Below are 22,673 nucleotides of genomic sequence, written 5' to 3'. Positions count from 1 at the left end.
CTCCTGGCCTGGGGCTGAATGAGAGCTCTCGACAAGGCAGTGCACGTGGGTTGATCTGTGGCTCCCTTGAACTCCATGCCTTCCCTTGCCACTAATATGGCCTCTCAGTTTCTGCTGCTGCAGCTTCCTATTTCTCCTCTGATTCTTGCTGAATGCTGTGCTCTGGCTGGAGTGTATTTAGCTGGTCTGCTGTGGCTCCATTTCTTCTTCTAGGTCTTTTATGAATCATTCTGTGGTCTTATCGTCTCTGTCATCACTTGTCTTCCTGTAAAGAAGAGAGGAAGCAAGAGCAGCGCTAGCTACATCTGTGTTTAGCCTGTGGTCATTGGAATATCTTCCCAGCCCCATCACTCTTCTTCCTCCGATGAACCCCCCAAATTCCCTCCCCTCAAAATGGCATCAACTTAGACTCTCTCTTAAATCATTTATCTGTGTCCCATTTGCATTTGTTTCTTGCATCTGTTTCTGCATTTAATAGAAGAGCTTGAATTTATGAGAGATCGAGAGAGATCAAGCCAATGGCTTTTGATTGGGTTAGATTTTGTATTTAGGTCACTGCTTTATCAAGTTTATTTGTCCTGCTCTTGCTCGTGAAAGAAGCTCGTTTGTATGAGAAACCACAAAACAAAATGTAGCAAGATTGAACACTGCTACTTAGGAAAGTCCTGGGAGTGAAACAGAGGGGTTGTTGCAAGATCAGAGCTGAGGGACACTGGCATTGAGGTATGGTGCCCAGGACTGGTGTGTCAGGGGGTGATGCAGGATCAGGAGGAGCATTGGCAGAGCTGGGATTGGGTCCCAGGACTGGAATAGGAAGGCAGGGTGCAGGGCAGGAGGGAGGTGCCATGGCAGAATGTTACGGGCAGGAGCAGCTCAGGACTGGAATGGCAGGGGTTGCTTTGTCCTGCCTACAATGTTGTGGGGCTCCGCTTGCCCTGAGACAACTCCCGTTCTCACTGGCATTCATTTTCCCTTTTGTATTTCCAGGGACATCTGATCTGAGCAAGGCTGAAGAGTCTGAAATAAACACCATCAAGCAGCACAGGATGGCACTCCTGGAGGACATTCAGGTATGGGCCACCCTGCCCCTGCCCATCTCTGGACAGACAGGTCTTCCCAGAACCTGCTCTCTGGGGGAACTCTTTACAAACATCTCATCCGATCTAGAACAGTTCCCTGGCCTGGCAGGAGATACTTTCCCAAGCACCATCAGATCTGGAATGCTGAGGTTCATATGGCATCAGTCCCACCAATAAGCAGCATCCAGCCTGGGGAACTCCCCGTTGCAAGAGATCATCAAAGCAAACACTATAACTGGACATTTTGAAAAGGCTGGTGAACTTTATGAGCAATATTACTAGCAGCCCAGATCCTCAGCTGGGATAAATGGAGGTAGCTTTGTTGACATGAATGGAATCTATGCCAATTTACAGCAGCTGTCTCAATATGTGGAGTTACTATTAATTAGCACGTATTACTTGTCTAGTACCACAGCTGTGCATGGCAGAGTACAAAACCAAAACAGATAGTTTCTGTTCTATTCCATGCCCATTTTCATGGCATCTGAGCCCCTGCCCTATGTTAAGCTGTCTGGAGTGGCTCATGAACGCAGGTGCCAACCAGAGCACAACCTCCAAACTGGTTGTGTGTTTCTGTCATTAGATTTAACCACCCATCTAGTGTGAATTCCACAGGCACTAGAACAGCCTTAACATGGAGTCACAGACAGGCCTCTTGGGCACTTCAGTCTATCTTGCCACCCAGACAAGCCTGCCTTTGTGACAGATGGTCGCTCACACCAAAAATCACAATATTCAGGTTACTCTCGGTCCCAAAGGACCAGTTACTTACCACAGGTCATTTGTACCTTAAACCCAACACCAGTGACAATGCTTTTAGCCAATCCTATATTTAGGGCCTTACCAATTTCACTGCCGTGAAAACATGTCATGGACCATGAAATCAGCCCTCCCCCAAGAAAACTGATCTCCCCTGCTGCTAGGAGCCCAGGGCTTCTAGCTGCTAGTCTGGCCGCACTGGGAAGGGACAGGAGTTGTCCTTCCCCTGCACAACTGCTTTTGGTGGGGAAATCAGGCCTATCTCCAGAGGCAGCACAGAAATGAGGGTGGTACACCCTCACTTCTGCAGTGCAGCAGCCCAGAAGCTGAGCTCCAGGCTTCCATTCCCCCCCCTTCCCCCCGGCTCCTGCCGCAGCACCTGACGTCAAGCTTGGGGCTTCCTCCTGCAGGCTCCTGCGAGGCTGGGAGCTTTCGCTCACAGCAGCTGCAGCTGGAGCAACCTGGGCTCTGGGCTTCCGTCCGTCCTCCCACTGCAGCTGGAGCTTGGGGCAGTCTGGGCTCAAGGCTTCAGCCCTGCGGCTGCAGTCAGGGCACTTAGGCTCGAGGCTTCTTCCCCTGTGGCTCCTGCTGGGACTCGGGGTGACCTGGTAGGGGCTTCTGCCCTGGCACTTCTTCCAGGGCTGGGGCACCCATTTTTCCTGGTGGGCCCACAAATTGGCCAGGGGCCCCTGCCTTAATCTGTCCCTGGCATGGACTAGCAGCTAAGAGCCCCTAGCTGGGGTGCTCCCAGCTGCATTGGGGGACATCCTACCCACCTCCACCTCCAGGAACCTCCTCTGACTGCAGGAAGCTGGGAGGGTGCTGCCTTTAGAGCCCAGCTCTGAAGGTAGCACAGAAGTGAAGGTGGCCATCTTGGGACCCACCTACAACTTTGCAACCCCTCTCATCCCCCATGATCCCCTTTTGGGTGGGGACCCCTATGGTTACAAACTCTGAAATTTCAGATGTAAACATCTGAAATTGTGAAACTGACCCATTTAAAAACTCTCTGGCAGTGAAATTGACCAGAATAGACCATGAATTTGGTAGGGCCGTACCTATATTAAACTAACTAAAGGTTTATTAACTCGGAAAAAGAAACAAAGGACGTATGACAAGGTTAAAGCAGGTAAACACACACAGACACATGAGTTACAATCATAGGTTTCAAAAATAGAAGCTGCTGTAATGTTCAAGCGCTAGCTGTCCTTTAGGGTTAATCCAGCTAAGCAGCTTGGGGATCTCTTGCTTATGCTTAGAAATACTTTCCTATCCAAATTCCAAGAACCCTGTGATAAAAATCCTTCTGGTCATGGATTTTTATTCCCTTCCCCCAGAGTTCAGACTGTGATGGGATGAGGGTTTGTGCAAGTCCCTCTTCATGCGTGTGGGGGGGAACAATCAGCAAAGTCTTTTGTCCACTGATGTTCCATGGTGGTTCATCTGGTGTCTATGGGCCTTCTTCTGTTGGACAGGAGATGACACCTCTTGTGGTAAACTAGTATTTCATGCTTGGTAATGCTTCTTTCCTGACTCTGGGAGTTTCCAGTTTCATAGCAAACACTTAAATACTACCTTATAGCATGGGGTACAGATATTGCCAGTGAGATTAATGCATGCGGCAACTCACAAGCATTCCATAAAGTCCAAACACATCTCTCTAAATCTAATACCCATTTTAACAATACTAATACCCAAGTGAGCCAGACTGGTTTCCAGCTATGCATTTGTCAGTGTTCAGTGAGGCCTAGGAGCCTTGACATGAGCTGGCACCTGGCCTGCCAGCATCACACCTTGAAGAGCTTATGGAGCCAGAATGATGGGACTACGTTGATTTACATCACCTGAGGAGCTGGCCCATGATCTGCAGGTGCCCAGCTGCCCAGGTGACGAGTGCCTTGACTAGGACAGAAGGTTAAGCCAAGTGCTACCAGATGAATAAACCCATCTTGTGCTTTGTGCTGTGAAGTGATTGCCATAGAGTCAGGAATGCAAGCCCCCTCCCCTTTTCCAGGTACAGCTTTACACAACTGTCCATGTGTATTGTTTGTTTGCCATACCACTGCCAACGTAAGAGGCAGGAAACCTGAGTAGATGGACCAGAGGGCTGACCCAGTGTGACAGGAGACAAGATCCTGGACTAGATGGGCCAATAGTCTGAATCTATCATCTCCCCAAAACTGGTTGGTAAACAGTCACTGCCCACTGGGGCAGGAGGTGCCTAGGTAACAGGGTCCCAGGATGGAGATTCGTCCCCTTGGGAATTTCTCCAGCAATCTTGGTGCATTATCACTGGGGTTAAACAGCTGGGAGATCTCAAATTGCCTCTTGAGCAGCTGAAGGATAGTGCTAGGAAATGGGAATAATAGCAGTAAATAATTTGTATCACAGTAGCCAACCTCAGGGATCCGTTGTGCTAGGTGCTGTACAAACATGTTCACAGGGAAGGGCTTAAAATCACAATCAACTCGCCAAGGAAAGGGTGGGAGGGGAAACAGAGGCATGGAGAGAACCCCGAGAACTTGGCTCCCTTTGTAACCCAGAGACAGCGAATTAGAGGCCGGGAGCTATGAAGTGTCCAAAGGAGCTGAATTCCATGTTTAAATGATAGAATATAGTGAGGAGCCGCCTCACCAGCTCATCAGTCGGTGCGGCAACTGCTGAATGACAGGAGCACAAGCAGCTCCCTCTGACACACCCAACTCCCAGGTGACGCCCCCTGCTTGGTAGCTAGTTCCACTGCCTCTCTGCACACCTTTCCCAGCTGCGTGGCCGGGCTACAGCAGGGAAAGGGGCACGGTGCAGCATCCACGATACTGGTGCAGCATCCACGATACATTCCAGAGCAGGCCCAGACATGGGTCCCTGTTCTCTTGCTCCCTGGCTCTGTCTGCACTCAACTTTTCAGACACATTTGACAATAGGTGTCCGAACATTTGCTCCCCACCCCAGCCTTCAGCCAGTGTCCAACATGGGTGGAGAAGGCAATCTGAGATCAGTGCCCTTTTTGATAAGACACCCTGGCTGGTCCCGTTACAATGACCAGTGAACTGGGCTGGCCCTGCCCATGCCAGTAGGGCTTGGCAGCCACTCAGAGATGAAGTGAGACATCTGGTCGCTCTTCCATCCCCTGGCTCACTCTCACCCCCCGTCTCTTCCTCCCACAGAAGCTGAAGGAGGAGATTGCACAAGTGTTTGCGGAGATAGATTGCTTCCAAAGCGCAGAAGAGAGGTGAGGATCCAGCCATATGCCTGCAGGGAGGTGGCGATTGCATGGTTGTTCCTCTGGTGCATAGGTGGCATGGCTCTTCTTCAGGGTGGAGAAAGAACCAGGGGCCTGCTTTAATGCCCTAGCTGGAGCCTTTCCATTGACATCAATGGGGTTTGGCTCATGTCCCAGGAGAGAGGAATCTTTCTGGGCACAGGGGAAGTGATGGAGATAGCTAGTTTGCGCACTCTCTCTCTTTCATGAGATTTCTCTTTACTAGAGAGCAGTGAGTTCAGTAAAACACCAGCCCCTTGAGAGATTCCAGTCTCCATGGGGATTAACACCCCTTGCCTTAGGATGGACACAGACAGGCGAGAGTGAGTGGCTTCTCTTCTCGGCCCTGGAGCAAGCCAGAGCTGAGATCTGGAAACTCCTGTTGGGAGCCCTCCTCCTGCCCCATCCTTTGAGGGGAATACATCTGGCTGCTTCTCTTTGTGCCAGGCTTGATTCTCCACCTTTGCATCTGCAGCAAAATGGTCCAGAGGGACAAAGATCTGTGCATAGGCCGGAAGAAATTCAACATGGACCCTACAAAGGTAAAGTGTACTGTTCCGACTGCCACTTGTTCCCATCCCATATGGACCCCTCTTTACTACAGCTCAGATGCGAGTTACCCACTCCAAAGACATTCATTCTGCCATCGCGGCAGACACATGCCGGGTGGGTCCCAGGAACTGGCGATGGGGTAGGGGTAGGCTGGTTTCTCAGCCCAACATAGCACTATCAGGCAACGCCCCATGCCACGATATCTTCTGAGAGCTCTGAGAAATGGTGCCTCCCCATGACACATTGTGCTCACATGTGTCAATCAAAGCACTCCCAAAGCAGAAGAGAAATGGAAGGAGGAGAGACAGGGCCAGACTTAATCCAAACACTGACTCTTCTGTCTGTCCAGGGAGCACAAATCCGGAGAGCCCCCAGTCCAGGCTTTCTCACTTATAGATTTCTCTAAAACCTATTCCTGGGTTGCCTGGGTAGGGAGGGAGGTCACCCGACAGGATGTGAGGCTTTCTCACACTCAGAGCAGGCCTGGCGAAGCCAGGCCACCCCTGCTACTGGCCTAGGCATGAGAGTCTGCAACGCAAATCTGGGTCTTCCGCCTGCTGGATAACTCTCCCAATCCCCCACCCCCCACACGCAGCGCAACCCGGACTCCCCACCCCACTAGCAGGAGACTCAGAGCAGAGTGAAAAGGCAGAGGTGAATGTGAATAAAAAGAAGAGACCTAAGGGCCGCTTTCTCTCCCCTCCCCCACTCTGCTGGACCACTCAGTCTGTGCTTAGCAAAGAAAACCACAAGCTACAACAGTAATATCAGCCCCCATCATTTTAACCACAGCAACCGTCTCTCTGACTCCAGCTCAGCTGCTGCTGCTCTGACCAACTTTCCATCACGCCTCCGCCCCCTCCACTGGGACGCAAAAGAGGACCCTCCAACAGAGCCGGTACTCGGCAGACTAAGCAATTGCTTAGGGCCTCGAGCAACTCAAGGGGGCCCCATAGTCCCTTTTTATGATGTGTTGTATGGGAGGGGGGGAGAATTCCTGCTTAGGACACCCAGTGGGCTAGCACTGCCTCTACACTTCAGTACCATCATAGCAATTGCTGGCAATACCCACCAGCCCACCAAAGGAGGAGAACAGTCTGGGTGACATTCACTCCCGAGCACCAGCAAACCAGCATTAGGACTTCTTTCTGTGTACATCCCACCTGGCAATCCGGCCTCTTACAGTGTGTTACGCAGAGTTAAATCAAGCCCTGTTTTGAGCCCTTCAGTGGGACATTAGCGATGCCTGGTCTTTGTGCTGGCCTCTGTGTGCCGAGGGGGCTGCACCCATAGAGCGTGCAGACTGCGCCCAGGGGTGGTGGGGCAGGAGGTGGGCAGTGGGTGCGACTTTGGGATCGAGCTGGTTGGAAAAACTTAAAGGGGGCTGTTTTCCATTGGAAAATGCAGCTCTGTTGAAATCAAAACGCGTCACAAAATCATTTCATCGAAATTCTGTTTCAGAGAAAAAAGGCGTGTTGGAGGGGAAAGGAAGGGAGTGCTGATGGTGTCAAAACACCCCATTCGGACACATTCAGAATGGAACGTTTCCATTTTTCCTTTCGAAAAGATGTTTCCTTTTGGAATGGTTTAAACTGTGCATGATGCCATACATTATAATAGAATCTTCCTTTTTTTAAACAGTCAGAATGGAACCAAACCAATTTTGTGGGCACAAAACATTTTGATCAGCTCAAAATGAATTTGGGGGGAGAGGGGGAGGTGTCATTTTCTTCTGTGGAAAATTTTGAAATTTTCGGGTTCCATTGGATGAAAACCAAGACAAACTTTGAAATCTCAAAATCCTGCTTGAAACGGAATTTCCATTCTCTGCACAGCTCTGCTCAGGAACCTGGCAGCTCCCCGACAGTAGGTGTCCCGGGCCAGGCCAGGATGGGTACAACATTAGCTCCTATGTGGAACATGAGGAGAGAGATTCAGATAGCAAGTCTGGCTGTGTGCTCCCCGGCTGCGTTCTGAGGGGGAGGGGGAGTAGCTGGATTTGGGAGGAGGCCTGCAGAGCTGGGGAAACATGATGTCCTGAGATGGTCGGGCTGAACCCCCATTAAATTACCCTTCCCTGGCCTCCCCAGAACCCCTTCACTCACAGCCAGGGTGTACTCTTCCCCCAGGGGATCCAGTACTTGACCGAGCACAAGGTGCTGTCCTCAGACTTGCGAGAGATCGCCCGGTTCCTGTACAAGGGAGAAGGCCTGAACAAGACAGCCATCGGGGATTACCTGGGAGAGAGGTGAGCTCCCCTACCTGATCTAACTCTCTTAGGCCTTGTCTACAGTGGGGGTTAGACCCAACTTCAGCCGCCAGTGCAGCTGTACTGGAGCAGCCCCTAGCATAGACAGGCAGAGCTGCCACTTGCACTGGGGGAGCTCAGCCCTGCTTGAAAGGGAGATAAGCCATGTATAGCTCAGGTTCCGGCTGATGCCCTGTAGATGCAAGGGGTTAGCACTGGGGCAGCTGCACTGGTGCTGATGGCTGTACTTAGGGTGAACCCCCGGTGCAGACAAGGCATCAGTGTAACAATCTTGCCAAAGGTCCTGGTGTCTTTTTGTGGGGGGAAAGGGAGCTGAATTTGGAAAGCAGGGAAAGGGAGTGTGCAGAGATGTTCCTGTGGGAATCAGAACTCTGAGGGGTCTGAGCCCAGCTCTGCTCTAGGTCACATAGAAAGGCTGCATCATAAAGCATTGAGTCACAGTCTCCTTCTCTCCCCACACCCTCCCACTCGGCCCTGTTTCCTCTACCAGGGACCCGGCGAACCTGCAGATCCTTCAGGCCTTTGTGGAATGCCACCCGTTCGCCAACCTCAACCTGGTGCAGGCACTAAGGTGAGCGAGCACCCAGGCAGAGAGCAGCAGAGGCGTGGGAGTGGGTTCTCAGGCCTTGCTGCGAAAGCAAGCGAACGCACGCCAGAGCGGGCACGGAGCTTCCCAAGCGTTCATCTAGGAGGGAATCCCCGCCCCCATTTTCATACTTGGGTGTCCAACTGCACCAATGCAGGAGAAGGCACCTCCCGGAGTGGTGTCCCATTGCTGTGCGGTGCGTTGGGGAGCATGACCCCCATTTCCCTGGGGGGCATCTTGCTGCATTTCCCTGTGTTAGGGAAGAATCACCTATATGTCATAAGAGTGCATCCTACTCTGTCATAGGTTGGCGCCCCCCTTCCTCCTGGGGTGTCCCAGCATGGGGGGAGAGGACCAGCTGTTTCCAGAGGTGGCCACCTGGCTAGTGTCCGTGTGCTGTGGGAGAGGGACACCGCCCCTCCCCTGTTTCAAGGACATCTCATTGAGCTCTCACATTGCCCAGACAGGCTTCTTGTCAAGCTCTTGTGCACTAGCAGCAGAGGGAGCCTGTATCCTTGGGTGAGGCGTCTCGTTTGAGGCTGTGCAGTGGGGAGAGAGGTCCCCGTTTGCTAAGAGAGGATCCTGCTGGTCACCCATGTGATGGGGAGAGAGGTCTCGGGCTCTTGAGCAGGTGTCCTGTCCTGCTTCCTTGTTTTGGGGGAGGGTCCCCATTTCTGAGGGATGTTGTCTAGTTGTTGCCCTAGGAACCAAGAGAAGGGTTCCCTGTTTCCCAGGCTGGATGTCCCATTGGGTGCTGAGGGGAAAGCTGCCTGGGTCCTAGGCTGGGTGTCCCATCGCAGCCTTCTTGGGAAGAAAGGGGCCCCTGTTGCACATAAGGATGTCGTGTTGCCTTCCCTGTGTGGAGGGAGGACACCCACACGTCCATGGGAGGAAGGAGGGCGCCCCTGTGCATTAGGGGCATGAAGCCTGCCTGGCCATTCTGTGACTAGCCCATGGGCCCGATGTCCTTGCAGGCAGTTCCTGTGGAGCTTCCGGCTGCCCGGGGAGGCCCAGAAGATTGATCGGATGATGGAGGCCTTTGCCAACTGGTACTGCCAGTGTAACCCAGGAGTCTTCCAGTCAACAGGTAGCTGCAGAGGCAGGGAGTGGGAATGAGCTGCCAGATGTTTGCTAAAGTGGACCCATGAATGTAGTGTTTGAACAGTAGAGGCGGCACCTCCAGCTTTAGCTTCCCTTAGGTCAGGTGATTTGGCCCCAGTCCCATATCACTTCTGCCAGTTCCTACCTGTAGGTGTTTTTTCTAGAGACAAGGGACAATGCTGCTCTCCATTTCACTGACAGAAACCCAATGGGCCATGTCCACAGCTGGCGTGAACCCACTCAACTGCGAGGAAGCCAGTGGAGTCTACATGGATTGACCTCAGCTGGGGATCATTAATGATCTGGATGATGGGATGGATTTCACCCTTAGCAAGTTTGTGGATGACACTAAGCTGGGGGGAGAGGTAGATATGCTGGAGGGTAGGGATAGGGTCCAGAGTGACCTAGACAAATTAGAGGACTGGGCCAAAAGAAATCTGATGAGATTCAACAAGGACAAGTGCAGAGTCCTGCACTTAGGATGGAAGAATCCCATGCACTGCTACAGGCTGGGACCGACTGACTAAGCCAGGGTTTGGCAACCTTTCAGAAGTGCTCTGCCGAGTCTTCATTTATTCACTCTAATTTAAGGTTTCACGTGCCGGTAATACATTTTAAAGTTTTTAGAAGGTCTCTTTCAATGTCTATAATATATAACTAAACTATTGTTGTATGTAAAGTAAATAAGGTTTTTCAAATATTTAAGAAGCTTCATTTAAAATTAAATGAGCACCCTCCCCCACTTTCCAAGGGCTCCATGCGCTCAGTACTGGAGACCAAAGGAATAGGCAATCGAAGGGCCATTAGCAGATCTCAGGCAAAGGGAGACAGCCTCCTCCCAGTCCAGGGGGAACCCTTTTAGAGCCTCAATGAGAATGGAAAAGCCTCCCACCCACTTCCCCCCAGAACCCCAGGGGCACAGTTCCCCCTGCTGGGGTGTCTGGAGTGGCGATGCTGCCAGGCACCCACACCCCTCTGCACTCTCTTGCTCACCGGCAGATACGTGCTACGTGCTCTCCTTCTCTGTCATCATGCTGAACACCAGCCTGCACAACCCCAACGTGAAGGACAAGCCCCCCTTCGAGAGGTTCGTGGCCATGAATCGAGGCATCAACAATGGAGGAGACCTGCCTGAAGAGCTTCTGCGGGTAAGTGCTCCTGCCTGCTCGCCTGGCCTGCTGCCGGGTGCTGAGCTGGGAGAAATACCCGACCCAGCCAAAGGCATCATCGATACCTCTCCCTGGGGCATCGTGCCGATCTCTAGGTGGTCCCTTCCTGGAGCATCCATGGTTCCCATGTATTCCTCCTTCCTCAGTAGCTGTGAGAGTGCAAGAGACAAAGGCCTGCTGGGCTCAAGGTATATCACCCCACAAGGTTGTCAGGTGTCTAGTTTCTTATTGGAACCATTAAAAGTCCGGTTGGCAGCGCAGACAGACTAAGGCAGAGTCCTTGTCTACCGTGGTTCCGCGTGGCTCCCGGAAGCAGCCGGTATGTCCCACCCTGGCTCCTAGGCATAGGTGCAGCCAGGAGTCTCTGCACACAGTCCCCACTCCAAGCACCAGCTCCACAGCTCCCGTTGGCCGGGAACCACATGGCCAATTGGATCTGCAAGGGCGGCACCTGCGGACAGGGCAGTGCACGGAGCCGCCTGGCTGTGCTTCCATATAGGAGACATTGGGAGGACATGCCGCTGCTTCCAGGAGCTGCCCAAGGTAAGTGCCACCCAGAGCCTGCCCCCTCATCCACCCCGCACCCCTGCCCCCCTTTCCCAACTGTGATCCCCCTCCCGCCCTCCAAACCCCTGATCTCAGCCTGGAGCACCCTCCTGCACCCCAAGCCCCTCATCCCCAGCCCCACCTCAGAGTCTGCACCCCCAGCTGGAGCCCTCACCCCCCACACCCCAACTCCCTGCCCCAGCCCAGAGCCCCCTACTGCATCCCGAATCGCTCATTTCTGGCCCCACCTCAGAACCCACATCGTCAGCCCAGAGCCAGTACCCTCTCCCATACCCCAATCCCCTGCCTCAGCCCAGAGCCCCCTCCCATGCTTTGAGTTCAAACCCCTTGGTTCTACGCCCTATCACGGAGCCCCCTCCTGCACCCCAAATCCCTCATCCCCAGCCCCACCCTGGAGCCCACACCCCCCATCCAGTGCCCTCACCCCCTCCCACACCCCAGCCCCCTGAGCCAGCCTGTGAAAATGAGCAAGTGAGTGAGGGTGGGGAGAGTGAGTGACAGAGTAGGGGCAGTGGAGTGAGAAGGGGCAGGGCCTCGGAGGAGGGTCGGTGCAAGGGTGTTCGGTTTTGTGCGAGTAGAAAGTTGGCAACCCTAGTAACCCTGCTGCTGACGAAGGAGGAATAAGTGGACTCTCTTATGCTGGGGGAGCAGGGGTGCTCCAGGACGGGGGTATGGGTGTCTGGAAGATGAGAGAATGTGCTTTGCCCCAGTGACAGGGAAGGTACATTGGAGAGAGCCTGCCAATGTGGCTTGCTGGCCAGGGTGTGCTGCAGACCAGGACAGTGTGGGGCGGAGAGTGTGTGGTGTGTGGTTGAGCAAGTGTATGTGTGTGTGTGTAGATGAGAGAGAGAGAGAACGAATCTGCGAGGGCTGCGTGCACCTTTGCAAGTGTGGTTAGTGGTGGTTGTGTCTGTCAGGGTGTGTGGGTGGTGCATGTGTCTGCAAGTGTATATCTCTGTGTGAGCATGCCTGCCTTTGTTGGGCTGGGTCTTTCAATGTGACCTAATGGAGCGAGGCACCCAACGCCCAGCAACTTGCCAAGAGAGCTGGGCACCTGACTCCCTTAGCCCCAATCTTTGTCTGTAAGCTGTTCGGGGCATGGTGTGTGTACATCTGGGGCATCAAGATGATGATGATGATGATGATGATGATGATGATGATGATGATGATGTCATTGTGGGCCAAATTCTGAACACCTTACTCACAATGAGTAGCACCCAGGAACATCCCCATTGACTCCTGGGAAACAACTTGCGGAGTAAGGTGCTGACATGAATAAGGGTCTCAGAGCCTGGCTCTGCGATTGCCATGTGTCTTCACTGGGGGGCATTTGCTCAAGGAAGGACTCTGGCGTCTCTTTTGTGCTATTTGTAGCTCAGGTTTCTCTAATCCTGAATGGCCTTGTGCCCCTGGCCTCAGCCTCGGAAAGCCTCAAGGGATTTATTTTACCTGGTGAATTCCTGTATTGCCTGGGGGCCATTCTCCCTCTCACTAGACCTCTGTCTGCTGAGGATCCTGGTGGCACCTCCTGCAGGTTCACCTTCTGGCTCCCTTGGCAGTATCAGTACCCAGATCAGACGGGAATCCGTTCTTACGAGAGGGAGTCGTTAGGCCTGGGCAAGGAAGAGCCTTAATGGCCAGGTTTCCAAAAGAGCAGAGCAGCACCCTGTGGCCCTTGTTCAGGGGCCTAAATGGAGGCAGAAAGTCTGGCCCTAAGAGATCGAATGCTGCCACTGGCCTGCACTGGCAGCCAGGAAGCAGTGTGTGCATACCCTGCTTCTCCCATGCAAATCCCAGAGCTGTGGAGACCAGCCACTGCATGGCTGCTCCTCAGGGAAGGCAGCATGACAGCTCCGCCCTTCTTACACAATCCCTGGCAGGGGGGAGGTCAAGTGCAGCGGTTCTCAAACTGGGGGTTGGGACCCTCAGGTGGTCACAAGGTTATTACATGGGAGGGTCACAAGCTGTCAGCCTCCACTCCAAACCCTGCTTTGCCTCCAGCATTTATAATGGTGTTAAATATATTAAAAAGTGTTTTTAATTTATAAGGGGGGTTGCACTTAGAGGCTTGCTGTGTGAAAGGGGGCACCAGTACAAAAGTCTGAGAACCACTAGTCTAGTGTCTCCTGCTCAGGTTTAGTCTGTGGAGAGGGGCCCTGCCCAGTGCTGCAATTGTAGCTCTTTCTTGGGGTGCCCAGAACTCTAAACTACTGTGTTATCCCTCTGCCAGTCTTAACCTGGCCTTGCTGGTAACATTCAGTGAACCCGTTCCCAAGGCCCCAGGAAAAGTGTTCCTCTGCAGCAACTAGCCCCAGCCCTGGATGCCCACAGAAATACTAAGTCTGCTGCTGCCTCCAAAGAGACAGAATCCACATCAGCCAGCTGGCTCACTGAGGACACACTGTTCACCTTAACACACAGCCTAAGGCCAGGTCTACACTGCGACTTTAAATCGGTTTAATGGCCGATATACCGATTTAACGCTGTATCCGTTCACACGACGTCGTCATTAATATCGAGTTAAACGGCTCCTTAAATCGATTTCGGAACTCCTCCCAAACGAGAGGAGTAGCGCTAAATTCGATAGTGATAACTCGGATTAGGGTTCATGTGGACGGAAATCGACGTTATTGGCCTCCGGGCGGCATCCCAGAGTGCAGCACTGACCGCTCTGGACAGCAATCTGAACTCGGATGCAGCGGGCAGGTAAACAGGAAAAGCCCCGCGAACTTTTGAATTACATTTCCTGCTTGCCCAGCGTGGAGCTCTGATCAGCACGGCTGGCGATGCAGTTTGAAATCGAAAAAGAGCTCCAGCATAGACCGTACGGGAGATACTAGGTCTGATCGCTGTATGGGGAGACAAATCTGTTGTATCCAGCTCCGTTACAGAACACGAAATGCCAAAGCGTTTGAATAAAAAACTCCAGGATACACAGCGCTGTGTGACAAGCGTAACGGGAAGCCAGAGACTCAAATGGACGCTCATGAAGGGAGGGAGGGGGTACTGAGGACTCCAGCTATCCCACAGTCCACAGCAGTCTCTGAAAATTATTTGCATTCTTGGCTGAGCTCCCAATGTCTGTAGGTTCAAACACAGTGTCTGGCGTGGTTCAGGGAACAGCTCCTCAGTTTATTTCCCCCCACCACCACGTGAAAAAAAAAAGGGAAAGATTGCTGTGCTATGGCGTTTGCTCAATGCACTCTGCGAAAAAGGCGCCAAAGGGTTGTCTGCTGCCTTCACAAAGGGAGGGGTGAGGCTGTACCCAGCACCACCCGGGGCAGTGTTTTCTGCCCCATCAGGCACTGTGCTCTCAACACGGAAGTGGGAACTATGGGATAGCTGAGGAACAGCTACCCACAGTGCACCGCTCCTGAAATCGATGGTAGCTTTGGACCATGGACGCAAACAATCGATTTCGGGATCCCACTGTGGACGCGCTAAACCGATTTTATTAGATCTGTTTTGTAATATCGGTTTAAGCTAATTCGAAATAATCGTGCAGTGTAGACGTACCCTAAGTGTCTGAACACAGAACAGAGACTGAAGAGATCCTAAGCAGGAGGAAAGGAGATGGTTACAAACAACACAAAACGCACACGTTTTCTAGTGACTCAAACGTAACCTTAGCAAGCAGGGATCTGCCTCAGCAGCTTTCATTTGCACCTCCATCAAGCTATCTGCATCCCCAGCCTCTCAGGCAGGAGGACCCACGGTTCACAGGCAGGGTCAGAGCGTGCTTGCCCCTTTGTCCCCTAAGTGATGGCTAACAAAGAAGTCCCCTTGCTTCTTTTTATAGTCCAAAAAACCTTGGAAATGTACTCTCCGAAAAGTAACCTCAGGCTCCTCTCCTCAGCTCCTTGTTCTTCGGGGTGCAGGCGATAAGCCCACTCCTCATCCTCTGGTCAATTTGCTTTCTCAGTTGGCTCACTCACTTTGGATGCAAATGTACTTTCCTTGGCCTTTGCTTGTGATCAAGTCATGCTGTTGTCCCAGAGCTTGATCCATGCTGGCAGGTAAAGCCACATTCCTTTCTCCAAGGCAGTCTTGCTCATCAACTGCCTCCACAACATATTGTAAGAACATATTGCCAGTATCCATACACAACTCTTTATACACAGCCCATACACACATCACACAATGATCTTCATGACTAGCGTGGCACCAGTTTTCATATGATACCTTACAAGACAGTGTTTGGCTAAATATTCTGACAGCGTGTGTTGAGTGTAGTGAGTTTGTCAGGCCTGCTGGGATTTATTGTTACATAACCATGCACCCTTTGCCGGTTGGCATCGGAGGGTTCGTACAGGCCACAGTGATGATTTGGCATTCAGCACCCTATGTCAACTGTGTCCTGCTCATGACACCCACCTACCCAAGCACCAGCCCTGGCTTTGTGTAGCACCCTCTGCCCCACTCCTCCCTCAGTGGGAAGGGCTCAGCTTTCTGGCATCATGTCACTTCCTGAGGGTTGTTTCGAGGAAGTTGCAAGAATCTTTTACTCAGAACTTTGCGTAATAAATGATGTCAAATCCCAGTAGCACAGTGTCATCCCCATACAGAACAAGAAACCAGAATCCCCCTCCCACTGCTGTGCAATGTATTGGGGTGTGCCTGGTAGCCCACACATGGGTGTGTCTGCTTCTCATTGCTCCCCTCTGCGCTTGTGCGTGTCTGTGCAAAATAGAATGCTGTCCGCATGGGCATACGTGTGCGTGTGTCTGTGTGTGCATATGTAACTAGGGCTGTTTCGGCACAGAGATGTTGACTGGACACATACCGCTCCCATTTTGTCCCTGTGAGATGAGCATTAAGGGGTACTGCGTAGCCAGCAACCCCTATCCTTCCATAAGTAGGGAACGTCAGTGAGTTAAGTCAAGTCAAGCTATGCCAGCTTTTTAATTTCTCTCCCTCTTTCTGTGGAGCAGAATCTGTTTGAGAGCATCAAGAACGAGCCATTTTCCATCCCAGAAGACGATGGGAATGACCTCACGCACACTTTCTTCAACCCCAGCCGTGAGGGCTGGCTCCTTAAACTAGGTACGAAATGCCTCCTTGTGCAGCTCATCACCATGAGCATCACCCCAAGAGTTTCCTATGCAACCCTGCGGAGGTCTGCAGCAGCCACCCTTCCTTCTGCTGCCGCGGGTTGAGCCTGACCCCTGGTGTTCAAACCTACCGGCTGTTTTCTAGCCAGCCCACGCCTGCATCTCCCAAAGCCAGTCTGCTGAGAAGGATGCCTTCCCTCCCCCAAGTTCCAGGGGTGCGTTCAGCATGGGATGGAGGTTATACCCCTGGGTACTAATCTTCAGGGAAGTGATTGTGAGGGGGAGCTGTCAGGTACCGACACATTTTGAATCTTGCTGCCCCTAGGAGGCCGGGTGAAGACCTGGAAGCGCCGTTGGTTCATTCTGACTGACAACTGCCTGTACTACTTTGAATACACCACGGTAAGGCTGCACTCCAGTCAAGCAGTTCTCTCCCAGGGGGTCTGTATTTTCCAGGGGTAATGAGGGATGGGGATACACCCCACTCTGTCACTCCTGGACTGCGGTCAGACTGAGCCCCACCATTCCCAACCCCCGCCTCAAGCTGTGACCCACAGCTGCCATTCCAGACTGATTAGAATCAACACCATGGTAGGTTCTGTCAGTCAGAACTCTGGCCAGCTATAGCCATGGGCTCCAAGCGCCCCTTTGATTTGCTAGTGTGTTTGTGTTGAGGGGCCTGCTTTGCCATAATGCTCTAGGGTGCATGCCAGGGCAATGGGGAGCAACACGTCATTGGTGTGGGTGCTGGGAACATGTCAGACCCTCATACCTGCTTCTCGTTGGCTTCCAGGATAAAGAACCTCTGGGGATCATCCCCCTGGAGAATCTATCAGTTCGGAAGGTGGAGGACCCCAAAAAGCCAGTAAGTCTCCACTGTTTGGTACCAGGACAAGCATGTATCATCAGACACACTAGCAGGTTTAACTCCTCCTGCCCTGCTCAGCGGCATTGTCCCAGGCAGCACTCTGCTGTCTTGGAGGACGGAGTGTCTGAACTGCCCCACCCCAGGACCCAGCCTCAGGCAGATTCTCTTTCAAGCGCCACATGAGTGCAGGTAAGAAACACGGGATCAACAGCTGCAGAGACCCAGCCCTCCCTTTACCCCCAAGACAGGGGTAGGCACAGCAAGGGCAGCAGCAGGATAAACTTCCCACACACCCTAGCCCTGCTGATGTGCTTCAGGTCTGTCTAGGAGGGGCTGCCACTATGGGTGGCAGAGGGCTTTCATTCCCCATAGCCTGCTCAGTGCTTGGCCTCTCTGCTGAGGTTGTCATCGAGGTTGCAATTCTAGTCTTTGTTACGCTGCTGTAGACCAGGAGTAACACATGAGTCAGTGGCCCTTTACTTGGGTTACACCGGTGGAAGATCAGTATCAAGCTAAGTAGGTTTGAGTTGCCCATTGTCAGTCCTGTCCCTCTCTGTAGCAGCTACTGGTACACTAGAGAAGGGGCTGGAACAAGACCTGATTGCTCAAGGCACAGGGGTCTTGACTTCAGGCCAGGAAGTTATGGTTCTGTTAGAACGGAGCGGAAAAATTCCAGCGAAGTTTTTCATGGGAATTTGCCAACTAGTTGAAACTGAAACATTCTGTGGCGATGGTTCGATATGGACGGAGTTCCTCCAGAAACCAGGCAGCTTTCGAAACCTGCCTGGCGTCCTGCCAGCTCACCCACCGAGCACCTCTCCAGCTCACTTGGTGGGCAGATTGTCTCGGAGTCAGGGATCCCGGGCTTTCCCTTTCATGGACACTGCTGAAATGTCTAGGTTTTGTTCTGAGTTTGAATGGAACCAGATTTTGAAATATTAGAATCCTCCACGAAACGAAACAACCCTTCTCTGCCCAGCTCTAGATTTGGTTCCATCACCAGGAGTTTATGCCATATGTGTGCTACTTTGGAGGAAGTGTATAAACTGGCCTGCAACAAGTTTAGGCTTGAAATTAGACAAAGGTTCCTTACCATCAGAGGAGTGAAGTTCTGGAACAGCCTTTCAGGGGGAGCAGTGGGGGCAAAAAACTAACTGGCTTCAAGACTGAGCTTTAGACGGGCAGGAGGGATGGTACGACAGGACTGCCTACAATGGCATGTAGCCGATCTGCGACTGCTAGCAGCAAATCTCTCCAATGGCTAGTGATGGGACGCTAGATGGGGAGGGCTCTGAGCTACTACAGTGGATTCTTTCATGGCTGTCTGTCTGGTGGGCCTTGCTCAGTGTCTAACTGATCTCCATATTTAGGGTCAGGAACGAATTTTCCCCGGGTCAAATTGACAGACGGGGGGTTTTCGCCTTCCTCTGCAGCGTAGGGCAGGGGTTACTTGCAGGTTTAAACTAATGTAAATGGTGGATTCTCTGTAACCTGAAGTCTTTAAAGCATGATTTGGGGAGTCCAGTAATTCAGCTAGAGGTTAGGGGTCCATTACAGGAGTGGGTGAGCAAGGTTCTGTGGCCTGCAATGTGCAGGAGTTCAGAATTGATTATCATGATGTTCCCTTCTGGACTTAAAGTCTATGAGTAAGAAATAGTGCTGTGCTGTTAGGGAGGTTCCCCAAGAAAGATTACCTCAACCTGCCCCTCCCCCCCTTTCTATCTGTCCCTTGTGCATAGCCAGTGCTGGTTGCAGTATGACAGGTGATGCTGTCCTGTCAGAGGTGCCCAAAAGCCGTTAGGCAATGTTCCTGAATAACTGCTTCTGGTAGGCTGCGTGTGGTGCAGCACAAACCACAGGGGGTTTTCCAGAGTCTAGGGCATTGTTCTCTCTCTATCTGTAAAACATGGTTTGGTGGCCACGGCGGTGCAGGAGTCACTGAGTGCAGAGTGTTGTGGTTTTTACTTGTGAAGTCTCTGAGCTACTGGAATCTAAATCAACAGTGCTGAGATCCCCAGAGCATGCCAGGCAAAGTCCTGGCCCCAGTTCAGGAACAGACAAGCCCACTGCCACCTCTGCAAACTCCTTTAGCATGACCTCCCACAGCTGGGCCCCTGGAACAATGGATTTACTGCCTGACTCCCTCCACATCTCCCCCTGCAGAACTGCTTCGAGCTCTTCAATCCCAACTGCAAGGGGCAGAAGATCAAAGCCTGCAAGACAGACGGGGATGGGAAGGTGGTAGAAGGCAAGCACCAATCCTACAAGATCTCGGCAGCCACACCAGAGGAACGCGACCTGTGGATCGAGGCAATACGGTGAGGGGACTGGCCCTGAGGGAGATGAGAGGATCCCCCCAGGCAGGGTGAAATGGGATGGAATGAGCTCAGGTCAGGGGAGACATGGCGCTAGCAGAGGCCAGAGCTGCCTGAGGTGTGCTGGCAGGCAGAGAGGCGAATGGCAATGCCGTGCCAGCATGCAGACCTGGAGCATGCAGACCTGGAGGCATGCAGACCTTGCCTCTCTGGGGCACTTGGGGCAGCAGTGATTTCACATGCAAGGGAGCAGAGGGGCATTTATCCCCAGGGAGATAAATGTTCACACTTGTGAGCATCCCTGACCTCCTCGCCTCTCCACCCCTATGGCTCCAGTGCATTAGCCATTTAGGGCCTGGAGGCCCTTGCAGTGATCCTTCAGGCTCCTCCTCTGGCCTGCAAAGCCTGACTCTACACTAGCTGGAGGCTCCAGGTGCTGCTGAGGGGCCTGCAGATCCCCTGTTCTGGGGAGGGAGGCAGTCCATTGTTTGTAGGTTCAAAGAGATCCTTGTGGTTTTCCATGTCATTTCCCAGCCCTGAATCTCTCTCTCATTCCTCCTCTATCCAGGACCAGCATCACCCAGGATCCCTTCTATGACCTGGTCTCAGCCCGTAAGAAAAAGATCGCCAGCAAAAACTGAGCCAGCTCCTGGCCCACTCATTGCTGTCCAGATGATCTTTAATCGCTGGCCCATATCCTCCCCCATTGGGCTCTATCAGCGAAGGTTGCTCTGGGACCAGCACCTTCCCCTACCTCCTGACTAGCCAGAAGGTGACTGACAGGCTGACAAGCCCCATTTGGCTCCTCCCTTTCCAATCTGGGAGTTCAAATCTGAAGGGGAGTAGGTTGATGCGGACGTGGATCTGGAGGCCGGGGCTATGGGCACAGCCTCTCCCACACTTGAACTGACAGAGGCTCTATGACAAGACATAGCCTTATGTATGCCTCACACTGGCCTCCTCACGTTGGACAAGCTCCAGGGGTCTCCAGCCCCCAGACTTGGCTAGGACAGTCCTGCAGATGTCTGGTCTCTCAGACTCCCTCCCCAGCCACTGAGCTGGGCAGCAGGCCTATGAGCTCTTGTGGGAGAATCCCAAGAAAGTTTCCTCCCCTCAGGATTTTCCAAGCCAGCAGCAGACTTCAAGAGCCAGCTGCATCTCTTCTACACAAGTAAACCTGAGAAGTGAGAGGCCTGTGACCATGAAGAGGTCGTCACTGGGTGAAACCAGAGCCCAAAGGACGTGACCCCGTGCACTGGGGAGCCCTCTCTGCACTCTGTCATTCCAGGGTCCCCCACACTGTGCCCCTGAAGATAGCATTAATAGTTTGGAGTCCCCAATGTGTATATATGTGTACATTGACAATGGGTTGCAGGAAGCCAAGGTGGTTTGGTGGGGACAAGGAGAAATGGTGCACTTTGGTACTGTACCGCTGGGCCAGGGTAACAGCTTTGCTCTTCTGCCTCCCAAGTCTCATACTCAGGGCCTGGCAAACAGGTCTCTGTGAGGGGCTGAGGCTCTGGAAAGAAGCCTTAGTGTGGGTCTTCAGGGTCTTCTCCCAGCCTGTAGCGCTCCCACGGGTCACTCAGCTGCACCGTTTCAGGGGGGCAGATTCCTGCATCCCAGCTGCCTCCAACCAGAAGCGGGGAGAGCAGGGAATGCCCAGCACATACAGTGCCCTGGGGTTTTGAACTCTGGCCTCTTATGTAAAAAGCCCAAACAAACCGCAGGGTGGAATGATCATTAAAAGATAAGAACTGCACAGACGATATCAAAGGATGTCACATTGCTTTCTTTAGTAAGCTGCATGCACAGGGTGATGATTCAGCGCAGTATCAGGACACGGAAAGGCACTGAGTAGCTGGATGCAGGTGGGAGGGGGGCGGTGAGCATGATAACAGGCCAGGGGAGAAGTGGCAGGGAGCCATAGAAGATCATGCTGCCCACTGGGAGAGGTCCCCACAAGCCAGGGGCTGGTAGGTAGGAGGGGAATTGCAGGTTAGAATCACACACGCTCCCAGCTCTGTAGTTTGCAGGGCCCCTGCGTCTCTTCCTCTCTCCTACCATCCATTTTTTCTACCTCTCCCTGGCTCCTTGCTGTGCCCTCCTTCCTCCCCCTTTCCTCCTGCAGGGGGCTCTGTCCACCAGGAAATCTGCAGCAAGCCCAGAGCAGCCAGATTAGTTATTTTGCCGATGCACCAGGGATGGGGAATTAATTTCAAAAGGCAGGGACTGTATCTCAGAGTCGAAGCACATGCTCACTCACGAGAAGGAACGTGAAGGTTTTTGTCTGGTCTCTTTTATTAATGTCTTCAGGATTGATCCTCTGAGTCTCTCATCTGTAGGGGCTCCAGTGTGGGGAAGGCCGGATCATGGGGGGCAGGGGTGGGGTGGGGTATGAGGGAGGGGCTTAGAATCTTACCCTCAGGTGGCAACTTCTCCAGAAATCCTCTGTGAATTTTCAAGGATGTCACCAGCTTCCCCGCCTTGCCCAGAAGAGATTTTGGGGATCGTTTTCAGTCCTTGTTTCCCAGTACCTCCCATATTCCACTCCAGGGGCCACTGGACATTTGCTGTGTCTCACTGGCCACAGACACCCATCCTCCTGCGTCTCGCTGCTAGAAATCACAGCACGCACACACATGCCATTAGATAGTAAACTTGACAGATTGATGGCTAGCAAAAACGTTCTGCTCTCTTGTCACCGGCGGCACAGGTGACGCGCACACACACACACACAAACACACGCAGAGGGAAGGCTGATACTTGTCCCCCTCCCATCAAGGACTCCTGCACACAGGTGGTAATTTATTTTCATAATAAATGGCCATCGATCTTGGTAAAAGGCCAGGAGGAGAACAACGCAAAGCCAGGAAATATGGCAGCTCACTGCATTGTGCTTCCTGCGCCCGCCCCTCCCACACCTGTTTATCAGCTCCTCCTTGGAAGGATCATACATTTTAAATGGCTTTCTAGAAATCATTTGCCAGCAAGGGAGGCAGCTGGGAAAGAAGCCAGGGGTTTCAAGCGCTTCAGCATAGAAAAGTGTATATATAGCAAGGTACATTAAAATTACAGCACAGAGGAAGGTGCAA

The 22,673-nt window shown here is 52.6% G+C and overlaps 1 protein-coding gene across 2 annotated transcripts in view; it reads left to right on the top strand.

Annotated features, from left to right (window-relative positions):
• Positions 1-21,344, top strand: part of CYTH4 (cytohesin 4) — a 28,415-nt gene extending 7,071 nt beyond the window's left edge. For both annotated transcript variants that reach the window (XM_032779176.2, XM_032779177.2), the window contains exons 2-13: positions 988-1,070; positions 5,006-5,070; positions 5,576-5,642; positions 7,782-7,900; positions 8,412-8,492; positions 9,482-9,594; positions 10,608-10,756; positions 16,276-16,387; positions 16,721-16,797; positions 17,189-17,260; positions 19,427-19,581; positions 20,147-21,344. In XM_032779176.2, coding sequence (XP_032635067.1) covers positions 988-1,070; positions 5,006-5,070; positions 5,576-5,642; positions 7,782-7,900; positions 8,412-8,492; positions 9,482-9,594; positions 10,608-10,756; positions 16,276-16,387; positions 16,721-16,797; positions 17,189-17,260; positions 19,427-19,581; positions 20,147-20,219 — 1,166 coding nt within the window. In that variant the 3' untranslated portion in view covers positions 20,220-21,344. The remainder of the gene's footprint in view (positions 1-987; positions 1,071-5,005; positions 5,071-5,575; positions 5,643-7,781; positions 7,901-8,411; positions 8,493-9,481; positions 9,595-10,607; positions 10,757-16,275; positions 16,388-16,720; positions 16,798-17,188; positions 17,261-19,426; positions 19,582-20,146) is intronic.
• Positions 21,345-22,673: the final 1,329 nt, after the last annotated feature.

Source organism: Chelonoidis abingdonii, chromosome 1 (assembly GCF_003597395.2).
Source record: "Chelonoidis abingdonii isolate Lonesome George chromosome 1, CheloAbing_2.0, whole genome shotgun sequence".
NCBI classification, from domain to species: Eukaryota; Metazoa; Chordata; order Testudines; family Testudinidae; genus Chelonoidis; species Chelonoidis abingdonii.
The sequence above is the reverse complement of the archived record's forward strand: the minus strand, read 5'-3'. Positions and strand labels throughout refer to the sequence as shown.